The sequence below is a fragment of the Microtus pennsylvanicus genome, chromosome X (genome assembly GCF_037038515.1).
Source record: "Microtus pennsylvanicus isolate mMicPen1 chromosome X, mMicPen1.hap1, whole genome shotgun sequence".
In the NCBI taxonomy this organism is placed as follows: domain Eukaryota; kingdom Metazoa; phylum Chordata; class Mammalia; order Rodentia; family Cricetidae; genus Microtus; species Microtus pennsylvanicus.
The window spans coordinates 3,515,760-3,534,750 of record NC_134601.1 but is presented as its reverse complement, the minus strand read 5'-3'; the positions used below and the strand labels follow the sequence as shown (position 1 = coordinate 3,534,750).

The 18,991-nt window shown below is 41.4% G+C and overlaps 1 protein-coding gene across 1 annotated transcript; it reads right to left on the bottom strand.

The window, feature by feature from the left end:
- Positions 1-1,296: 1,296 nt before the first annotated feature.
- On the bottom strand, positions 1,297-11,803 carry LOC142841639 (cancer/testis antigen 55-like). Its single transcript, XM_075958543.1, has 5 exons — positions 11,713-11,803; positions 9,141-9,322; positions 5,138-5,276; positions 2,263-2,375; positions 1,297-1,488 (listed from the first exon to the last, which is right to left on the bottom strand). The coding sequence occupies exons 1-5, from the start codon at positions 11,801-11,803 to the stop codon at positions 1,297-1,299; spliced, it is 717 nt and encodes a 238-aa protein (XP_075814658.1).
- Between the last annotated feature and the right edge of the window lie 7,188 nt (positions 11,804-18,991).

Sequence of the window (18,991 nt, the reverse complement as noted above, 5' to 3'; positions counted from 1 at the left end):
ACTGACTGGCTCCATCTACCTCTTCTAACTTAATTAACCCATATTTTTAAATCTACATTCTGCCACGTGACTTTTTTACCTTTCCTCAGTATGGCACGTCTAGCTTTCCCCATGTCTGCTGGAGAAATCTGAGCATCAGATTCCTCCTGATTTTCTCCCTCTGCTAGGAAGTCCTGCCTATCCTCTCCTGCCTAGCTATTTACCATTTAGCTTTCTATTAAACCAATCAGAAGGTGCCTTAGGCAGACACACATCTTTACAGTGTACCAAAAGATTATCCCACAACAGTGCTGACTAGAAATGTAAGGGAAAAATCATCATCAAACTTACTCAGGGCCAGTGGCATAGGGTAGAAAGTTGACTCTTAGGACAGAGTTAGAACTCACCATTACCTCTCAGTGACACCACACATTGATACATACCTCACAATAGTACAGTCATCTGGGTACATGCTGTTAAGAAAAATTGACGAATCTCATGGGGTAAACCCATGGGATCTTAGTAACAGCCTCCAGCTTGAGAAGGCCGTGTCCCCGTCCTTCATGGTGCTTCGGATTTGTTCCAGTGCTTTTCTGGACACAAGCGTCACCTCTCCCACAAAGAAGATCGTGGAAGCTGATTCACACCCCATATGGCAATGTTTTTGTTTCCAAATGCCCAGCAACTAAACAGCTGATAACATACAGAACATTTCATTCCTGGAGACTGAATGGCAAATTAACCACAGGTAAGCAGGACTGTTGCTTAGATAACTTGTTTATTAAAGTTAGCAAGATGCCATCTGCCTCAACTACCAGGCACAGCCGAGAAGCTGTGGATAAATACAAACCCTGTATATACGAATCTCACGTTCTGACATGGAAGTATGGGTTCCACTAGATAGATATTAAATTTAACAAACTGAATAGGTACTGGGAAATGAAAAATGCTATGGAAAAAGTAAACATTGTATACAGTATAAGGGGACTCAGATATTACACACTTCTATTTACTGAGCTCCCTCTGAATGTTGCTCAAGGGCCACTAGCAGCACAATACATTCCTGACCATGGAAAACAAAGAATTTGACCTAATAGGAAGTGTTGTTCCTTTGCTACAGACAAAAGCCAGTTTGGGGATGTCTCTGAATAGATCAGGCACCTTCTTAAGTGAGTCCATACTTCCAACAAAATCATCAGGGTGTTTCCAAGTAAAAACATATTGAACATATATTTTGGCTTAATAATTCAAACTATTGCATTAAACCAGGCCCCTCAGCCATAGAAGTAATGGTGAAGAAATACAAAGGCTTGGTTCCTATGATACTTGTACTGGGGTCATTGTGATTGCTCTCCAGTAATAGGGGGATTGAATGCTCTGTACTGCAACCACACTGACAATATCATCTCGTTGAGGCACATATCCAGAAGGAAGTTTCAGAGAATCGAAGGTGAAAAAGATGGTATCTTCTAACACCCCAGTTCGCCCGTCTGCTCTGGTAATGCAAACCTGGGATGAAAAAAACAGTACCAATGAGTGTGGGAAACCGCAATTCATGGTCAGAGTCTGCCCCTTTTCTGTCTGGCTCTAACCAGCAGATCCGTTCACCCCAGCACACATTTGCACCCTATTCTACACAACAGCATCATTCAGGTGCTATGTAGGCACACCCCTGTCCAGATCCAACCTCACAGCAATGCAAACAGTCCCTGAGGATGAGAACCAGGTCTCTGCTGAGGGAATTTGGTTCTAAAGATTACCCACAATGACTGCTAACTTCCCGTTAAGGCTAACTGCTCGAAAAGAAAAGAGTGGGAAAGGAATGTGTTGTTAAGTAGACTATCATTTTCCCCCTACCTCGTCACCTGCACTAGAAGCACATTCCTTCATTTTTCCTCTGGTACAAAATGAGTGCAAGCCAACTTGTTTTCGGTTTTTACTACCCATATCATACCCACATACTGCTCAGGAGTTTAAAGGACACACCGCTCACTTTTCTTAACAATTCCAAGAAACCTGATGACTGACTTTTGGTTTTGATGGTCTTTACCACATTGTGACGCCTCCCAGGTAGGCTACATAAACTTCAAACTTCATCATAAGAACTACATTATTCTCGTCATTTCCTTTTAGAATTCCAGTACTTTGAATAAGAAAATAAGTTCATTTTGGCAAGGCTTTTATTTTAGGTCTCCTAACACTTGTAGTATAATCCTGAGCAGCAAAAGTGACCACTAAATGAAAGAGAGGCAGCCCCAAAGGCAAGTACAGTATGTGAACTACCTTGTTTAAATGATAGTGTTTCAGAGGCTTCACCGAGATGGCCTTTCTGCTCAGTGGGTCTCCCTGTTCCGAAAACTCAATTTCTACCAGGTCACCCTTATAAGGTTCAAAATCTGTAACAGTCATGGGAGAAAATCAAGTTGGAGGGTGCCTTTATTCAAGGGAATCTGACATTTCACCATGCACTATGCTGTAATCCCGGACACAGTTTCTATTACATGTAAAGTACATTTTTAACATTTAAAACCCCAGGGCTGGAGAATGGTCCAGATATTTTACTAATGTTGCAAGGGACTCAGGTTCAGCTTCCAGTACCCACAGCCACCTGTGGCTTGTCTATGCATTCTTCTGGTCTCTCTGCAGGCACCCACACAACACGTGGTGTACACAGATACACACGTACACATAAATAAAAATAGACACAATTTTTTTGTAAAGGGTAAGGGCTAAGAGATGGTTCTGTGGTTAAAAGTACTTTTCTATTTTCTTTCTGTCTTTTTTTTTTTTTAAAGAATGGGTTTCTCTGTGTGACCCTGGCTGTCCTGGAACTCACTCTGTTGACCAGGCTGACCTCGAACTCACAGAAATCTGCCTACCTCTGCCTCCCAAGTGTTGGGACTCAAGACGTGCGCCACCACCACCCTGATGTACTTGCTGTTCTTGCAGATGTTCTGTGTTCAGTAACCTCATGTAGCCTATAGCTGCCTGTAATTGCAGTTCCAGGGCCTCTGTAGACACCAGACATTCAAGCAGCGGCATATACATACATGCAGGCAACACACGCACACATGCAACATTTAAAAGATAAAAACGAAAACAGTACTGAAACAAAGTGAGGTAGTGAAGTGTCTGTCTAATGAACAGGAAGGAAATGACATACTTGTTACTCAGTATAGGACAAAAGAACATGGTTTTTCTTTTACTTCTTTTGGTGTCTCATTAAAGAAATTACTGAGGCCGTAGCTTACTTAGTATGTGATTTGATTATTATCTAGCAGCACACAGATAATAAGATAGCAATAATAATAATAATAATAAACAGAACTCTTAGCCATTTTCCCTGGGTTTCGTAGTATTCATTTAATAGTACTTATTCTGACAATTTTCTATCTAAGTGACTGGGTCATTTAGGACTTGTTTCCAGTGCTAGGGATCAGCAATACTTCTTTTTTAGCCACTGTCTTTCTTACCCTAGAGAAGTCTGCTACTATGACTAACTCTATTTCGCAGAGGTAAGTCTCTGCACCTATGCCTTGGGACCTGTCCTCTATTTATAGCTCAGGGACTTAACCCTATCCTCTCTTCCTGCTCTCTTCAGCACCTTTAGCCATATTCTTTGCACTACAAACATGTCCAAGCCCTTCCACTTTGAAAAGAGTGTTCCTCACATCCTTCCTGTTGTTGATGGGCAAAGGGACAGGCCAATTAATTGTCTTTGGAGCTCAGCAATCACAGGGGCCCTTTCCTCTGAAAACTGGGAATTTCTGAGGAAACATGTCATAAAATCCCAGACACTACCAAGCAGTCATCGTGAGAGGGTTCCTGACATAACAACCAAGATCAGGTTCTTACAGCCAAGAAAAGTAAAGTAGAAAGTGGCTTTGTGTACTGGGACAATGTCATTCTTTTTCTCCAAACTAAAGGGCACCTGATTAAGCTACAGTGGGTATGGTCTATTTTCCTTCCATTCATCTTTCAAAGCCCAGCCTGGTACCTGGAAAGCTGATGCAGGAAGATGGCATGAGTCTAGCAGTTTGAGACAAAACTAGGCAATAGAGGAAGTCACTATCTCAAGGTGAGGGGAAGCCCTATAATAATAAAGACATCAGGTTTCCATTTCATTAGATTTACATTTCATTATGCAGCAAACTGCTAGTTTTCACTTCTTCTTGGTTCTCCAACTTAATCATTAAAGGCAGAGACACTAGTTGGGCGGGGTGTAAAGTGCAGCTTAAACAGCGCACAGACCAGTCTGTTTCCTCTCATGTTGCCATCACTCCCATTCCTACGGCTTTGCCCACTGTTTCTTTGCATCAGGCTATTTTGATGGAGTCACGTGTCAATCTCTCCCAATGACACTATGAGCTCTTTATAAGAAAGGTTTAATGAAGTCTTCCATATTTTGTCCTCTGCCCTCAATATCTAGAACTCTCTTTTGAACCAAATTGAAGTTTATTAGTCTCTTTAAATTAACATGTCATTGCTCTAGATATAAAACAATAGAGTGTTATATCAGATAAATACAAGTGGACTTCAACACTGAATGCACACACACATGCACACATATGGAAAGGCAAAGCGCTATTTTCAAGCACTCAAATTATTATGAAATATTTTTTCATTCATGTAATAGTGTTAGAATAGAAATTCTATTTATATACCTACATAAATAAAACAGCTGCACAAATATTAGTATACCCAAACAAATGAAAACATAAAAAAACATATAATATGAGATATTTCTTCAAATATTGAAGTGACACTGATAAGAGCCAAGAAGAGAACTGGGAATGTAGCTCAGTGGTAGAGACCTTGCCTCACAAGCATGGAGCTCTAAGTTCAATCCACCCCAAAATCCAAGTATACAGCAGTAGTAGATGTAATACAAAACCCTCTCATCAAATTAGCATATTTCAAATTTCACCTGGAACCCAATTAATAATACTTAAAATAGACACCTAATTTTAAATTTAAAAATGTGGTTCATGCCTTTAATTCCAACAAGCAGGAGGCAGAGACAGGCAGATCTCCATGAGTTCAAGCCAGCCTGGTCTACAGAACAAGTTCCAGGACAGCCAGGGCTACACAAAGAAATCCTGTCTCAAAAAAATAAAACAAAAACAAATAAGTAAATAAATAAAAAGACGAAGTGTACCTTTACAGACAATGTCGAGAGAGAAGGACAGATCGTGATTGATAGGATCAACACCATCCATTAGAGACTTAATACAGTCAAGTGAAACTGTCATGTGACGTTCTGGTGGTTCATCATGGCCACGACAGTAAGCACCCACCTGGAAAGTAAGTAAACAAACAAATGAAATAAAAATGGTTATTTCAAAGAAACTCAAGTTTAAAAAAAAATCTAAATTTTAACCTGAAAATCTGTTCAATAATTCAAATAATGTTGACAATTGACACATAATTGAAATGTGTTGATGAAATAATGTTTGAGCTTCCAATCATTTTTACTGTAGTTTTAGAGCCAGTTAGGAGAGTTGAGAAGAAAATACAGAGAGTTGCTACACACTCCCACAAGTGATCTTTAGCTTCTATCATTAGCATCTTGCTTTTGAATGCCACATTGACTACAATCGATAAGCCAGCATCAATACAGAAAAGGGGGAGGGGATAAATGCTAAGATTCCAGACCAGAGCATCTAGGGAGACAAAAGAATGCCAAGGTATATTTGAGAAAAATAAATCTAGTGGCCATATGCCACCCTAAATACTATCAGTCTCATGTGATCTTGGAAGCTAAGCATGGTCAGGCCGAGTTTAATATGAGAGCGAAGAAAGCAACCAAGGCTGTAGGGTCTAAAAATCACAGTTAAGTTGGGGCCGTATCTAAAGAAAAATGGGGGCATCTAATCTTTATTTCTTCGAATTGCAATCATCTTTATCTGATGTTTTGCTTTTGTCATTACAAAAATAATTTATGTTCAACATATAAAATGTAAAAAAGAGTACAAAAGCAAGAAAAATAACAGATAATTCGTTAAGTCTGTTTCCTATGCAATAACCGCTGGCCGTGCTCTCATGAAATGACCAAAATAACATCTTACCATGGCTTCATTTTGTGTCTGTGTAGGCAATTTTCAGTCCCTAATGCCCTGAACAGTCACATCAGCCTTAGCCACACATTAGGGATTTTCCATGACCTTCACCATAGCCTGGATGGGTAACCAAATTGCACACTGAATGCATAACCAAAACTAATATAACCAAGTTCCCCCAGCCTATACCTGACAATAATGTCATTGTGGGTTTTTTGCCTTTATAAACTCTGTACCCCTGAGCTTCGGTGCCAGGAGTTCTTTACGGCAAGGGCCTGCCCTCCACTGTCAGCTACTAAAGGATGTCAGTTTTACATGTGTAGCGGTCTGTACCTTTCTTCCCTGAACTATAACACTCAGACCGCCTTTATTCGAGATTATTTACCTATGCACTATTTTACAGGAGAATACATTACACACATGTAATAAATATATAACCAAACGAGCACAAATAAGTCAGTTTACTAACTTTTTAAAAGATAACTTGGCATCCCACAAAAAGGAAGTGCTATAATTTGGTGGCTCCATTCCACACAATTGGACATGCAGTTTATAATCCAATACACTACCCATTTGCCTAATATATACACGTAAGATAAGCACTCAGGAGCAGAATTTCAAGCTCAAAACTTTCCAGCGAGAGCCCCCCCACAGCTGCTGGCCCATGGTAAGAGCATCTAGTGGCCCTGGGCTTTGTTGTTTCCTGATCTAACTTAGGTCTTGCTCTCACATCTTCTGTGGCTCCTGAAGCCTACAGAGCCACTGGGTGCCTGGTGCAGAGTGACGCCATGCTGAAGGGAAGAAGAAAAGCAGGCAATGCTGTCGGGAAGCAACCAAGGAGGCTGTGCCAAGGCTGTGCCAGTGAGCCAAGTAGGGCCAACAACAGTCTAGGCTCTCAAGCATGCTTGTGTGACTTGGGGCAGCAAACCAGGCTGTAACCTTGCGAACATGGGCGCCTTGCTCTTCTTACTGGGGCTTCTGAACAAGGAAGAGGACGCCACAGCACAGACCCACACTGCCCTACTCCTCACTCCTGCCTCCTCTAACCCCCAGCCTCAGGCTTCACCCAGAGCTCAAGCTGCTGTCTTCAACCTGGGGCAACAGTTTATGATGCAGATTGGCCAGAATGCGCCTGGTTGGGCTTGTCCTGCCTCCTGAAGCGTTCCCTGGGGCATGGAAGGAACTGGGAGAAGGACCGAGGCTACCTGCATGAACTTGTACCTGAACAGTCTTGGCCTATGGGACATTTTGTGCTTGGGTTAAGAGAGTCTCAGTAGTTCTTCTCCCATGCTGGTTTATTTTAATGACATTTTTATAGTTTCCTTATTTATTTTTTCTTTTTAAATTTTTATTTATTCTTTTCTCATAAAATACATTCCGACTATAGCCCCTCTCCCCACCTTAGTCTTATTGTAAATGACCCGTATGTAGTAGCTATTTCCTTTGAATTCCAGGGATGCAGCTTTCCGAAGTCATCACCAATGGTGGGGTACACTTTTTGGTGACAGAGTTGACTTTAAGTCACCTGTTGTCCTATAATTAAACCCCATATAAGACTCCAATAAGCTCACTACATAGCCAAGTTAGACTTGGCCAGAGTCATTTCTTTGGTCTGTCTTTAGTGCACTAACTGGAGTGAGTAGACTTTTGTTCCTATGTTCCTAAGAAAAGGTATGTAAGGGTGGTTGAATTCACGTTCAAATGTGACTGTCTAGAAAATGAAACTGTTGGTTTATCCTACCCTTGTAAAATGTGTGGTGTGTGTGTGTGTGTTTGTGTGTGTGTGTGTGTGTGTGTGTGTGGTGTGTGTGTGTGTGTTTGTGTGTGTGTGTGTGTGTGTGTGTGTGTGTGTGTGTAGATGAAGCAGTGGTTGAGAGATGTTCATGCCTGTATGTGCAGACGTCAGAGGCCCACACTGGAATCTTCAATTGTTCTCCACCTTATTGTTCAAGGTAGGCTCTTTCACCAAACCGGAATGCCAGGACTACCTAGACTGGTTGGCCAGCAGGCTCCAGGAACTCCCCTGTCTCTGCTTCAGCACTGGGACTAAAGGTCATGCTGGGGCGGCCAGCTTTTAAGTGGGTGCTGGTTCAGGTCTCCATGTTCGTACAAGCACTTCATGGAGTTAGTTAGTTCCCGGCTTCTTACTGTCACGGCAGCTCATGGCACTTTAGTAAGGTCTAAAAGTCTTTTCGTCCTCCAGATATAGCTACAGGCATAACGCACTGCAAAGGAGTAACTGAAATTGTGGTGTTCCTGATTTATAGGGTTGATTAAATTTGGTTTGGGGGCAATAAATGAATGAAAGATTGATTCACATAAATTCATTTTCATGTTTCCAATTCTGAAAACCCTAGTTTCACCCTCTACATAATCTCCAACTCCAGCTGCCCATACCAATTTATTCATTCAGTTTTATCCATAAAAGAAGCAGCAGGCTCCCATAGCTATGTGAATGTCCAGTGTACCCTCCCACCTCTCAGTGCCCTGTCTCCAAACCAACAGAGAGCCATTCCACGTGTGGAATCCTGGCTGGTGTTTCACTTCTTAGATGGCTAAAAATTTCAAGGATTGGGAATACTTCAGTCACTCTTGCCAGCCCTGGCAAATAGGGAGTCGCGCATTCTGCTGCTGCTGGCATCAATTAGGACACTAATAATAAGCCTAATTTGCATATACAGATTTAAATGATAAGTATCTGAACTGGGGTGCTAGATCCAGATTTCATAAATCTAAAAATGTTTGAAACTTGGAGAGCTCCATGGTAAGTAAATTATACTTCAATAAAACTATTTTTTAAAAAAATGATTATAGTACATATCTTTTCGCCTCATAACTACTTATCAAATAACACATATCCGTTATTTGCATTATAGGAGGAGGTTACAAGATAATATAAATTCTAATAATTATTGTTAAATACTGAGGAATAGATAATGTAATTTATACTTTTCTAAATAGATCAGATGTTCCATACAATCCTCTAAGTTAGATTTCAGTTTCCATACACTTCAACATGTCTACTCAAAAGCGGCTGAATGAATAGAGGCTAGGGTGAAAGAACTCAGACACAAGACAGTCCCTGGAAGATACAACTCTTACTGTGATGGCATTCAATCCGCGAATGATCTCATCTATTTCCACAGCTTTAGGACCTTTGTGCTTAACTTTCAGAAGTTCCTTGCCCACCATGACACCAGCATTGAGGATGTGTTCATTAGGGTAACCAGAGCCACTGCAGGACCCTGTTGCAACTTCCTTCATTGTTTGGAACATGCCAGCACCTAAACGATGAAGAGAGAAAAAAATATATAAATTATTCTCAAGTTCAAACACATACTACAAATAAACCCTAGCAGAGAAAGTTGTGGGAAACAGCCATCTAAGCCTAGAAGAGTGTACATGGCTAGTTTGTGGGCCAGCTGTTTGCCTACCTGAATGTCTGTGGCATGGATAGGATGATACCACAGCTTCTTTTGTTAATACGCTTGTGAATAGTAATGAGATTTTCAGGCCTTAAGGCCAGAATCTTTGAGCATACATTGTAGCTGACTAATTAGAATGGATATCGTTCTGAGCAGGGAGAGATACCATTCATCCCAGTCACTTCTCACGATTTCCTGGACTCTCACTGATGAAATACGTACCTTTAAAATAATCCCTTGGACAGGTGATCAGTGGCAGACTCCAGGGCATACATTTAGGGATACAAAGTTAGTAAGTAAACTTTGGTTCCTATCTTCTTAATGGTCACAGATACATGATTCATTTGCTTGGTTTTTGTTATAGGTTGGTTTTAATTGTCATCTACAAGCTAACATATTAAAAGCTTAGTCCCTGCCAGGCTGTGATGTCGCATGCCTTTAAACCCAGCACTTGGGAGGCAGAGACAGGCGAGTGCTGAGTTTAAGGCCAGCCTGGTCTACAAAGCAAGTTCTAGGACAACCAGGACCACACAGAAACACCCTGTCTCAGAAAACAAAAGTGGTTTGTGTTCTGATCACAGTGATCAGTGTTCTGAAGGGAAGCCTTTGGGTTAAGAAGGCCCTGACCTCATTAGCTGAGTAATTCTATGTATGAATTCATATAGCTTGATGGATTGAGGATGAAGGGCTTTGCGATGAAATTGATCTTTTTCTCTCCTTCTTGCCTGCACTGAGTTGAGCAGCTCTCCTCCCCTACGTTTTTCCCACTAGGATGTTCTGTCTTGCCAGAATTCCAGAAACACAGCCAAGCAACCACCGACTGAACACTCCGAAAGTAGGAGCCACAAGAAACCTTTCTTCCTCTCAGTTAACTTGTCTCGGGCAATTGATCCCAGGAACAGAAAGCTAAGTCATAGACACAGACATGTGCTCAGTAAAGACAACAAAACTAATGGGCTGTCACAACGGCTCATGGGGTAGAGGCCCTTGTCCTCAGGCCTGATACCTGGATTTGATTCCTTGATCCCACAAAATGGGAAGAGAGAACAGACTCCTGAAAGTTCTAAAAGTTGACCTCTGACCTCCTGACATGTGCTGTTGCACAACTGCACTCGGACACATATAAAAAGAGTTTTTTTTTTTTAGGATAAAGTAAAATCACCACCGAAGTAGAAGATTTACTACTACTGTAACTACAAAAGGAATCTTCCTGTGACCCACGGCCAACTAAAGCAGGGAAAGTTGGGAGTTGATGGTAAACTGGCTTACACAGGGAGACCTGATCTCAAAAGGTTCAAAACGTCCCCAAAAGAATGCAGATAAATGCAAACATTGGGCACAGACACCTCCCCTCTCCCACCCCTACTTTTTCATTTCCTAACTGCTTTTTGTCTAAAAATTATTTACTAGTTATTTAAGAATTTCCTGCAATACATTTTGAGCCTGTTGATCCACCCCACGTGCTCCAGTTCCTCCCAGATTCACCCCCCCTAGTTACCCAATTTAGTAGTCTCCCCGTCTTTCTTTCAGCCCATCAAGTCTAATTTGTCCTTCCCAAATAATCTTCAATCTAGTGCTTGCCTTGGAGTGTGGTCAACCTACCAGTGGTCACATCCTTAGAGAAAACTGGCTCTTCCTTTCCCAGCAGCTATCAACCGCCAATAGCTCCTCAGGTATATTGTAGTGGCTCCTCTGCCTTCTTTGTCTTTTGTTATACTTTGTCCTTTTTATTTTAAAGATTTTTTTAAAAGAAAAATTGTGTGTGTGTTTGAGCGTGAGTATGCGCGTACACGCGCACGAGCCTGAGTGTATATATATGGACCACGAGTCCTCGGAGGAGGGCAGAATGCTTCAGATTTCCAAGGACTAGAGTTCGAGGCCATAGTGAGCAAAAATATGGGTGCTGGGAACTGAATGTGGGTCATCTGAGAACTAAAAATGCTCTTAACCGCTGGGCCATCTCTAGAGTCACCATGATTTTGCTTTTATTGGTCATTATTTTCTCTTTGCCTTTTGTCATTACTTTGGGCAAGAAAGTTCTAGAATGAGTCAATGCATGAGTGGTATCCGGCAGGTAGCATAGGAGGGCATGGCGTAGGAGGGCATAGCACAAGGATCTGGGGATGCCCTACTGCAATAAGATGGTGCTACCAAACCAGGGAGAGGTTTTCTAAGTTCTTCAGTCTCCAAAGCAAGAAGGAACACTTCTCTAAGAGAAGGTCTCTTTGGGGTAAGAATTAGTGCAATACCTTCCAAGAGCCTCTGCTTCTCCTCTCTCTCTTCCTCGGAGTCTGCTTTCCTCTGAAAGAAGGCACGAAATTTGGAAATTACCCGGTGCATAGTTGTTGTTTTATGTCTGAGGAAGCTTGAGTACCAAGCGGTTCCAGGAGTGAGGCTTCGCTTGTCTAGTTCTGTCTCCCGGGAGAATTCACAGCAGCTCGCGCAGAGGCTATTCTCCTTCTGTGCTTTGAACACCGGCTCTAGGCTCTCACTGGGGCAACACTGCCACGTGTGGAGCGTGTGGAACGCCAGTAAGCCTGCTCAACCAGCCAATAGGAGTGTAGATTACACAATGAAGGCCACGAGTCATAGGAAGTAGGAAGGTGGGACTTCACAGCTTATCCATCGCATAGAGTTGGGATCTAGTAGTCAATCCAAAATGGCCTCCACCCGTACACATTTTCATGGCTTGTTATTGTAGTTTTGTTTTTGAGATAAGATTTTTATTCTAACCCAGGCTGCCTCAAACTCGTGGTAATCTTGTCTCAGCTTTCTTTTTTTTTAAATTTTTTTTCTTTTGTGGGCTTTTCGAGACAGGGTTTCTCTTTGTAATAACCCTGACTGTCCTGTGACTCACTCTGTAGACCAGGCTGGCCTTGAACTCAGAGATCTGCCTGCCTCTGCCTCCTGAGTGCTGGAATTAAAGGATGCCTCAGCTTCCTGAATGCTGGGATTACAAGCATGAGCTACCGTATCCTATTGGACCATTTTTACAAGAAGAAAATCCAGGGAGCAAGCATTGCTTCTTGTTTACAGCAACAAGTTGCTGCTCCAAAATGTTAAAAGAAGCAATAGTTTCCCGACTAGAACTCCGGAATCCCTGGAAACAAAAGCAAGAATAAGGCAATAGAATTACACTGGGAATCTATTTCAGTGGGTGAATGGATAAATAAAATTTTTCATGTGCCTCTCTCCCCAGCCAAGCAGTGTGATGAAAGGCAAGGCCGCTAAGGGGAAAGGTGGGACCAGCCTCTGCTGATATGAATACTTAGGAGGCAAAAAAAAAATGGAGAATCCTCCATTTGAGGGGGAAAAATCCCCTAAGAACTTTTGGCTTTGGACAGGACATGCTGCTCAAAAGAGACCTCATCTGCTTTGTCAGATGGCCATGCTACATTCAGCTGCAGTGGCAAAGGGTTGGTTCTCTTCTTTTGTGTGTGTGTGTGTGGGGGGGGGTGTTGTTAACAACGACTCTCATCCAATTTCACTGGGTGCAAATTAGTGCTGTTTAGAACAGTGTGGAGCAGGGCAGATGACCTGGGATATATTTGGGGATATATTTAAGTCAAACTTTCAATTAGAAATTTCTATTAGGCCATTTAGATTTCATATGTGAAGAATTTTTGCATTTTAACTATTTTTTAATTTCTTGTCATAAAAATTACAAATTGAATACTACTTGAGTTTATAATAGTCTATGGTAATACTGCCTTTGTAATTACTAGCACTTTCTATTTCTTGTTTTTAATTTATTTTTTTTTTCATTTTACACACCAACCATAATTCCCTCTCCCTCCCCTCCTCTTGCTCCCCTTACTTTCCTCCCCCCACCCAACTCCCATCCACTCCTCAGAAAGGGTGAGGCCTCCCATGGGGAGTCAACAAAGTCCTCCACTGCAGTTGAGGCAGGATCAAACCCCTCCCCCTGTATCTAGGCTGAGCAAGGTATCCCTCCATAGGGAATGGGCTCCAAAAACCCAGTTCATGCACTAGGGATAAATTTTGTTCCCACTGTTAGTGGCCCCAGAGACCACCCAAGCCACAGAACTGTCACTGACATTCAGAGGGCCCAGTTCAGTCCCATGCTGTTAGGGTTCCCCAACTGTCAGTTCAGAGGCAATGAGCTCAGGTCAGCTGTCTCTGTGGGTTTCCCCATCATGATCTTGAGCCCTTTGCTCATATAATCTCTCCTCCCTCTCTTCCATTCAGCTCCAAGAGCTGGACTCAGTGCTTAGCTGTGGATCTCTGCATCTGCTTCCATCAGTTGCTGGATGAAGGTTCTAGGATGATAAGGTAGTCATCAATCTGATTACAGGGGAAAGACAGTTCAGGCACTCTCTCCACTATTGCTTGGAGTCTTAGCTGAAATCATCCTTGTGTATTCCTGGGAATTTCCCTAGCACCAGGTTTCTCCCTAACCCCATAATATGGATGGAACTAAAAAAAATCTCTGGAATGAGGAAAAGGATAACCAGGCTACATTCCACAACCCCTGAGAAGCTAGGTAACAAAGAAGACCCTAAGAGAAAGATGCACAGATGCACCTGGGAAGGGGAAATAGATAAGATCTCCTGAGTAAATTGGGAGCTTGGGGAGAGAGGGAAGGGCAAGGGAGGAGAGCATGAGGGAACTGGATGGTTGAGTTGGGGGAGGGACAGAGGAGAAGAAAGAAAGAGATATCTTGATAGAGGGAGCCTTTATGGGGTTAGGGTTCTCTTTTATAAGTGTCCAAAAATTGCCTATTGGAATTAACCAGACTATCAAACAGTTACCCTTCTGCTCACGCTCACCTACAACTCCAGGTTAGATTACACAGAACCACCATAGAGCTGGTGCTCTTCCTGCCTTCCTGATGTCACAAGATGGGGGTCCCTATTGCATCCTCAAGAGGAAGGCCAGGCAGGGGCAGCTGGTCCACAGGAACAGGAAGACATGCACCACCACTGCCTTTAACACAAATTGACTTGAGAGGTTAAGCTGGTGGAGGTTCTGAGGACCATTTACAATAAGTGACAGAGTGAGCTCTGACTTTCTGGGTCCCACATCTGTGGCTAAGGAACTTGCCACTAAACTGAGTTAAATGTGTATTGCCGGGTTTTCTTTTCCTTCTTTTGTATTTTTGTTTGTTTGTTTGTTTTTGAGAAAGGTTTTTCTGTGGAGCCCTGGCTGTCCTGGAACGCTGTAGACCAGGCTGGCCATGAGCGCAGAGATCCACCTGTCTCTGCCTCCCTACTGCTTGAATTCAAGAGCTGCATCACCACTATGTGGCCTGCGTTTTCTGTATATAAATATATTTTTTTTCATTCCAAATATGCCATGTGTGTCAAACATAGTCAGCCATAAAAATTAATAAAGCTCCAGGCGGTGGTGGTGCACACTTTTAATCCCAGCACTCAAGAGGTAGAGGCAGGCAGATCTCTGTGAGTTTGAGGCCAGCCTGGTCTACAGAGTGAGTTCCAGGACACTAAGGGCTGTTACACAGAGAAACCTTGTTTCAAAAAACAAAAACCCCCAAATGAAAACAAAACAAAGCACCAAAACAAAAAACCCCAAACAAACAAAAAAACTTAACTACACTGATGGCTGTATCATATCTACATTAGTGTTTATGATTTTTCAAAAGGTAAGCAATAGCAAGTGCTGGCAGGTTATAAAGCAGTTACAGTGCTCACATATTGTGACTGAGCTTGTTTAAATGGCACAGCAGCTAAAGCAACTCTTCTTCCCCTTAGACTGTTTCTCAGAAAGCTAAATGTAGGGTGATCGCATGCTCTGATGATTTCACTACTATACATATATATATATATACACACATATATACATACATACATACATACATATATATCCTTGCACTCACACACACACACACACACACACACATACATGAATAAATAGTAATTTAAAAAAATCATGTTATCCCTGAGTGCTTGGTGCCCACGCTTACAATTGCTGCCAGAAGTCCTGTCCCTTGGGTTTTGGGGGGCACTTTGACGAGTGGCCTAACAGGCGCCGTAGCTGCTTACATCACAGACAATTTCATAGGGAGTTTTGTAGGGGCTCTGCCAGGGTTTGTTTTTTTAACACCAAGGAGATAAAGGTAAGCAAGGTATCATGAGCTCTCAATCTGATATTTCTTCATTCTTTTAAACTTTATTTATCCATTTATTTAGTGCATCTGCATGCACATATGTGTGTGCATACTGCGTGCCTGTGGAGGTCAGAGGATGACCTAACCTGCAGAAGCTGATTTTCTCCCACCATGAGGGTCCTTGGGATTGAACTCAGGTCATTAGGTTTGGCAGTAAGGGTATCAAAAATACAAATTTGGCATTTGGGCAACAAACGGACACCCTCTTACTGAGAAAGGAAATGAAGGGAAAAGAGAGCAGTTCTTTATTATTAACCACTTCTCCAAGATGAGAAAAAATGTGTAACAACAGGACATAATATACAGCTTTCCATTCATAACTGCTCTCTTAAAATTGCAAATTAAGGGAAGAGCAGGTATTGTACAGACAGAAAGCAGTGATGATGGCCCACAGCAGTCAAAACCATCTAAAAACTATTTTTATTTTTATTTTTTAAGACAGTCTGTATAGACCACCCTCCTGGCCTGGAATTCACCAAGTTCTGTCTGCCTCCGCTTCCTGAATACTGAGGTTAAAAGTATTTTCCGGCATGCTTGGATGTATAATGATTTTTAAAAATGGAGCAGTGTATTAATCACATGTTCCCTTATGATTTAATTTTTAGTGTATAAAGAAAGTTCTATAATAAATAAATCCTATTGAAATACAAATCAGTGTTTGTAAGGTCTGAGAAAGAGAAAATAGAATATGAACTATAAGGGAATTGAATCATACATTGGTTGAGGCTATTGCTTTTAATGTTACTAGGCTTGGTTTATTTGATTTGGTTGAATCTTGGAAGACAGACTATAAGGTCCATCATAAACAAAGCTCTTTTAGAGTTATCACTGGTTTTCATTACGGTTCCTTTCATTATACCTTTGAGAAGTAAAATACTTTTTTTTTTATTTAGCGACAAGTCCCTTTCTACCACAAATTTAATCTCACTGAAGCATGTGTGCTTTCTGCCTGTAAGCTCTGCAGGTGTTTGCTTTGCTTTCCCTTGAAGCTCCAGCCTTAGGGCAAACTGAATTTTACTAAACAACCACTCCTAAATTGTTGGGCAGAATAGGGCAGTGAAGCATTGGGCCAGTGGAGTTAAAAATTCATGGGACACAATGTGACTGCAAAGCTTGTCTGTCTTCTTTGAAGCATAACATTTTTGAAAGATATTTGATGTTTTATTCTAGTTAGGGTGGATTTTCTAAAGATTTGTTTATTGAAATTTTATTGTACTTGTCCTTATTTAATGACCACCTGCTATACTCGTGTTTGTTTTTTTAATAACTGAATATTTTATGGTATATGGGGACCACACATTGTTTATCCCTTCATGAATTGTTGAATACTTTATATTTTTTCAATTTCTTGGCTAATTGTTAACTATGCTGTGTTAAGTAAATATTTCAAGTTACTTAAAACATTTTGAAATGAGTTTTTAATCTACTCTGATAATCTCGGTCTTCTAATTGATCTGTTTAGAGCACGGTGGGGGTACACCTTTTATCCTAGCACTCAGGAGACAGGGGCATTTTTCCTAGTTTGAGAGCAGCCTGGTTCTCATAGATAATTGCAGGTCAGCCAGGACTGCACAGTGAGACCCTGTCTCAAAAACAAAATTTAAATGAGTATTGATAGGATTTAACTAAGACATATTAATGTATCTTTGTCTCTTAATTCTGTTTCTTTCTCCTGTTCCTATTTTCTTCCCCTACTGTGGATTACATGAATACTTCTAAATTTTCATTGTTATTTATCTGTACTGCTGTCTAATGCATTTAATATAGTCAATTTCAGTGTCCGCTACAGGTATTACAATCTACATATTAACTTCTCGCACTCTGCTAGCATTGGCATTTTAAATCATTCCCAGCAATATAGAAGTATCACTCTTTTTAGGTCTGTTTAACCTCTTTTTAAAAACACATTTCTAAGTATTTTAGCTGCAGAAGGAGAGCATTACATTAGCTGGCATTTACTTTTTGAGGTTTTTCACTCTCAAATTTAATTTTGAAAACACATTAAGGGGGCTGGAGAAAAAGTTCAGCAGTTAAGAATGCTTACTGATCTTCATGAGGACCCAGGTTTGATTCCAAGAACCCACATCAGTGCATTCACATCCTCTGGCCTCCATCAGCATGCCTCCATTGGCACTAGGCACATGCCCGATGCCTGATAAACTCACACAGGTGTGCACCTATGCACATACATAAAATAAATAAACTTTTAAAAACCCAGAAGAAAGTCCATTCTACTCATCCTTATTTTTTACTCACTTTAATATTTTCTTCAAAGAAGGACATTATTATTTTGACATTTTAAGGGCAGATCCGTTTTTCACAAATTCTAATCTTTTTTCCCATAACTGTCCATATTTACCCTTAACTCTCAAAGACTGTAGTCATGATGTGTTTTGGAACAGACAGGAGCGTGGATGGTGGATCTGTCCTGCTGTACTATCTCTTTAATGTTTCAAGTTTCCCTTAAAAAGCAAAACAACAACAACAAAAATCTCGACCAAGAAAAAAAGGACAATGATCCAAATATATGTGAATGTTCTGGTCCCCGCAAGCAGTTGTTCAGGAAGGGACGTGATGGTGAACAGGCATTTTGAGAGGAATACTCAGGTATAACTTCCTTGTAAAATCTTAAAAGGCAATAAGGTGACTGCTTTTAAATTTATAACCATACAGAAGCCTGAGGATTTCTTGCTTCATTAAATATGTAGGGCTTTCATGGTATTTGGTCTAGCTTGGTTTAGTTTAGTTTACATATCATAAAGCCAGGTGAAAAAAATAAGGGCATCGAAGCACACTACTGTGTCAGGGGTCATAAACAAGGAGCAAATGTAAATTCAAGACAAACTTGCTTAGTAACCAGGATAAACAGTTTAAAGGGGGCATTCTTAGAAATCCACAGGCTATGTTGGAATTTGCAAACAGAAATACACAGCACCAGTAAATATAATAGAAAATAATACATGAATATAGGTTTCGTAGCACTCCATGGTACAGTTACAGTTCTATTTGAATTCAAGAAAGGTGCGTGGTTTTGGTTGGCCACATAATCCTGAGGAAACTGGGGAAGAAGGATGAAGGTGTGCATAGGCAGGGGCTTCTGGATATGGTTTCCGTACAACATTAGCAAAGTGGTTGAAACCTACTAAACCTCCATTATCCTAGGGGATTCAGAGGAGCGAACTCTGGCACTAGCACTTTCTAATTCACTTGGTCCTCAGGAATAAGCACTGAGCAACCAGGAAGGAGGTGAAGATGAACTCATACTGTGTGGGGCTGGATCACAGTGGTCTAGTGAGGGGGCCTGGGCTCAATAGAGACCTTGCCATTAGGAACGAGAGGCAGGGTTGTCCAGGCCTTGGTCTCAGAGTGCGGGGGGGGGG

What these genes read in the sequence shown, in the direction of transcription:
- LOC142841639 (XM_075958543.1), bottom strand. Translation starts at nt 11,803, where the DNA reads ATGCACCGGGTAATTTCCAAATTTCGTGCCTTCTTTCAGAGGAAAGCA. An exon ending in GAAGCAGAGGCTCTTGGAAG is followed by an intron (nt 9,323 to 11,712) that starts GTATTGCACTAA and finishes TTCATCGTTTAG; the next exon opens with GTGCTGGCATGTTCCAAACA. An exon ending in AACACTATCATTTAAACAAG is followed by an intron (nt 1,489 to 2,262) that starts GTAGTTCACATA and finishes TTTTCATCCCAG; the next exon opens with GTTTGCATTACCAGAGCAGA.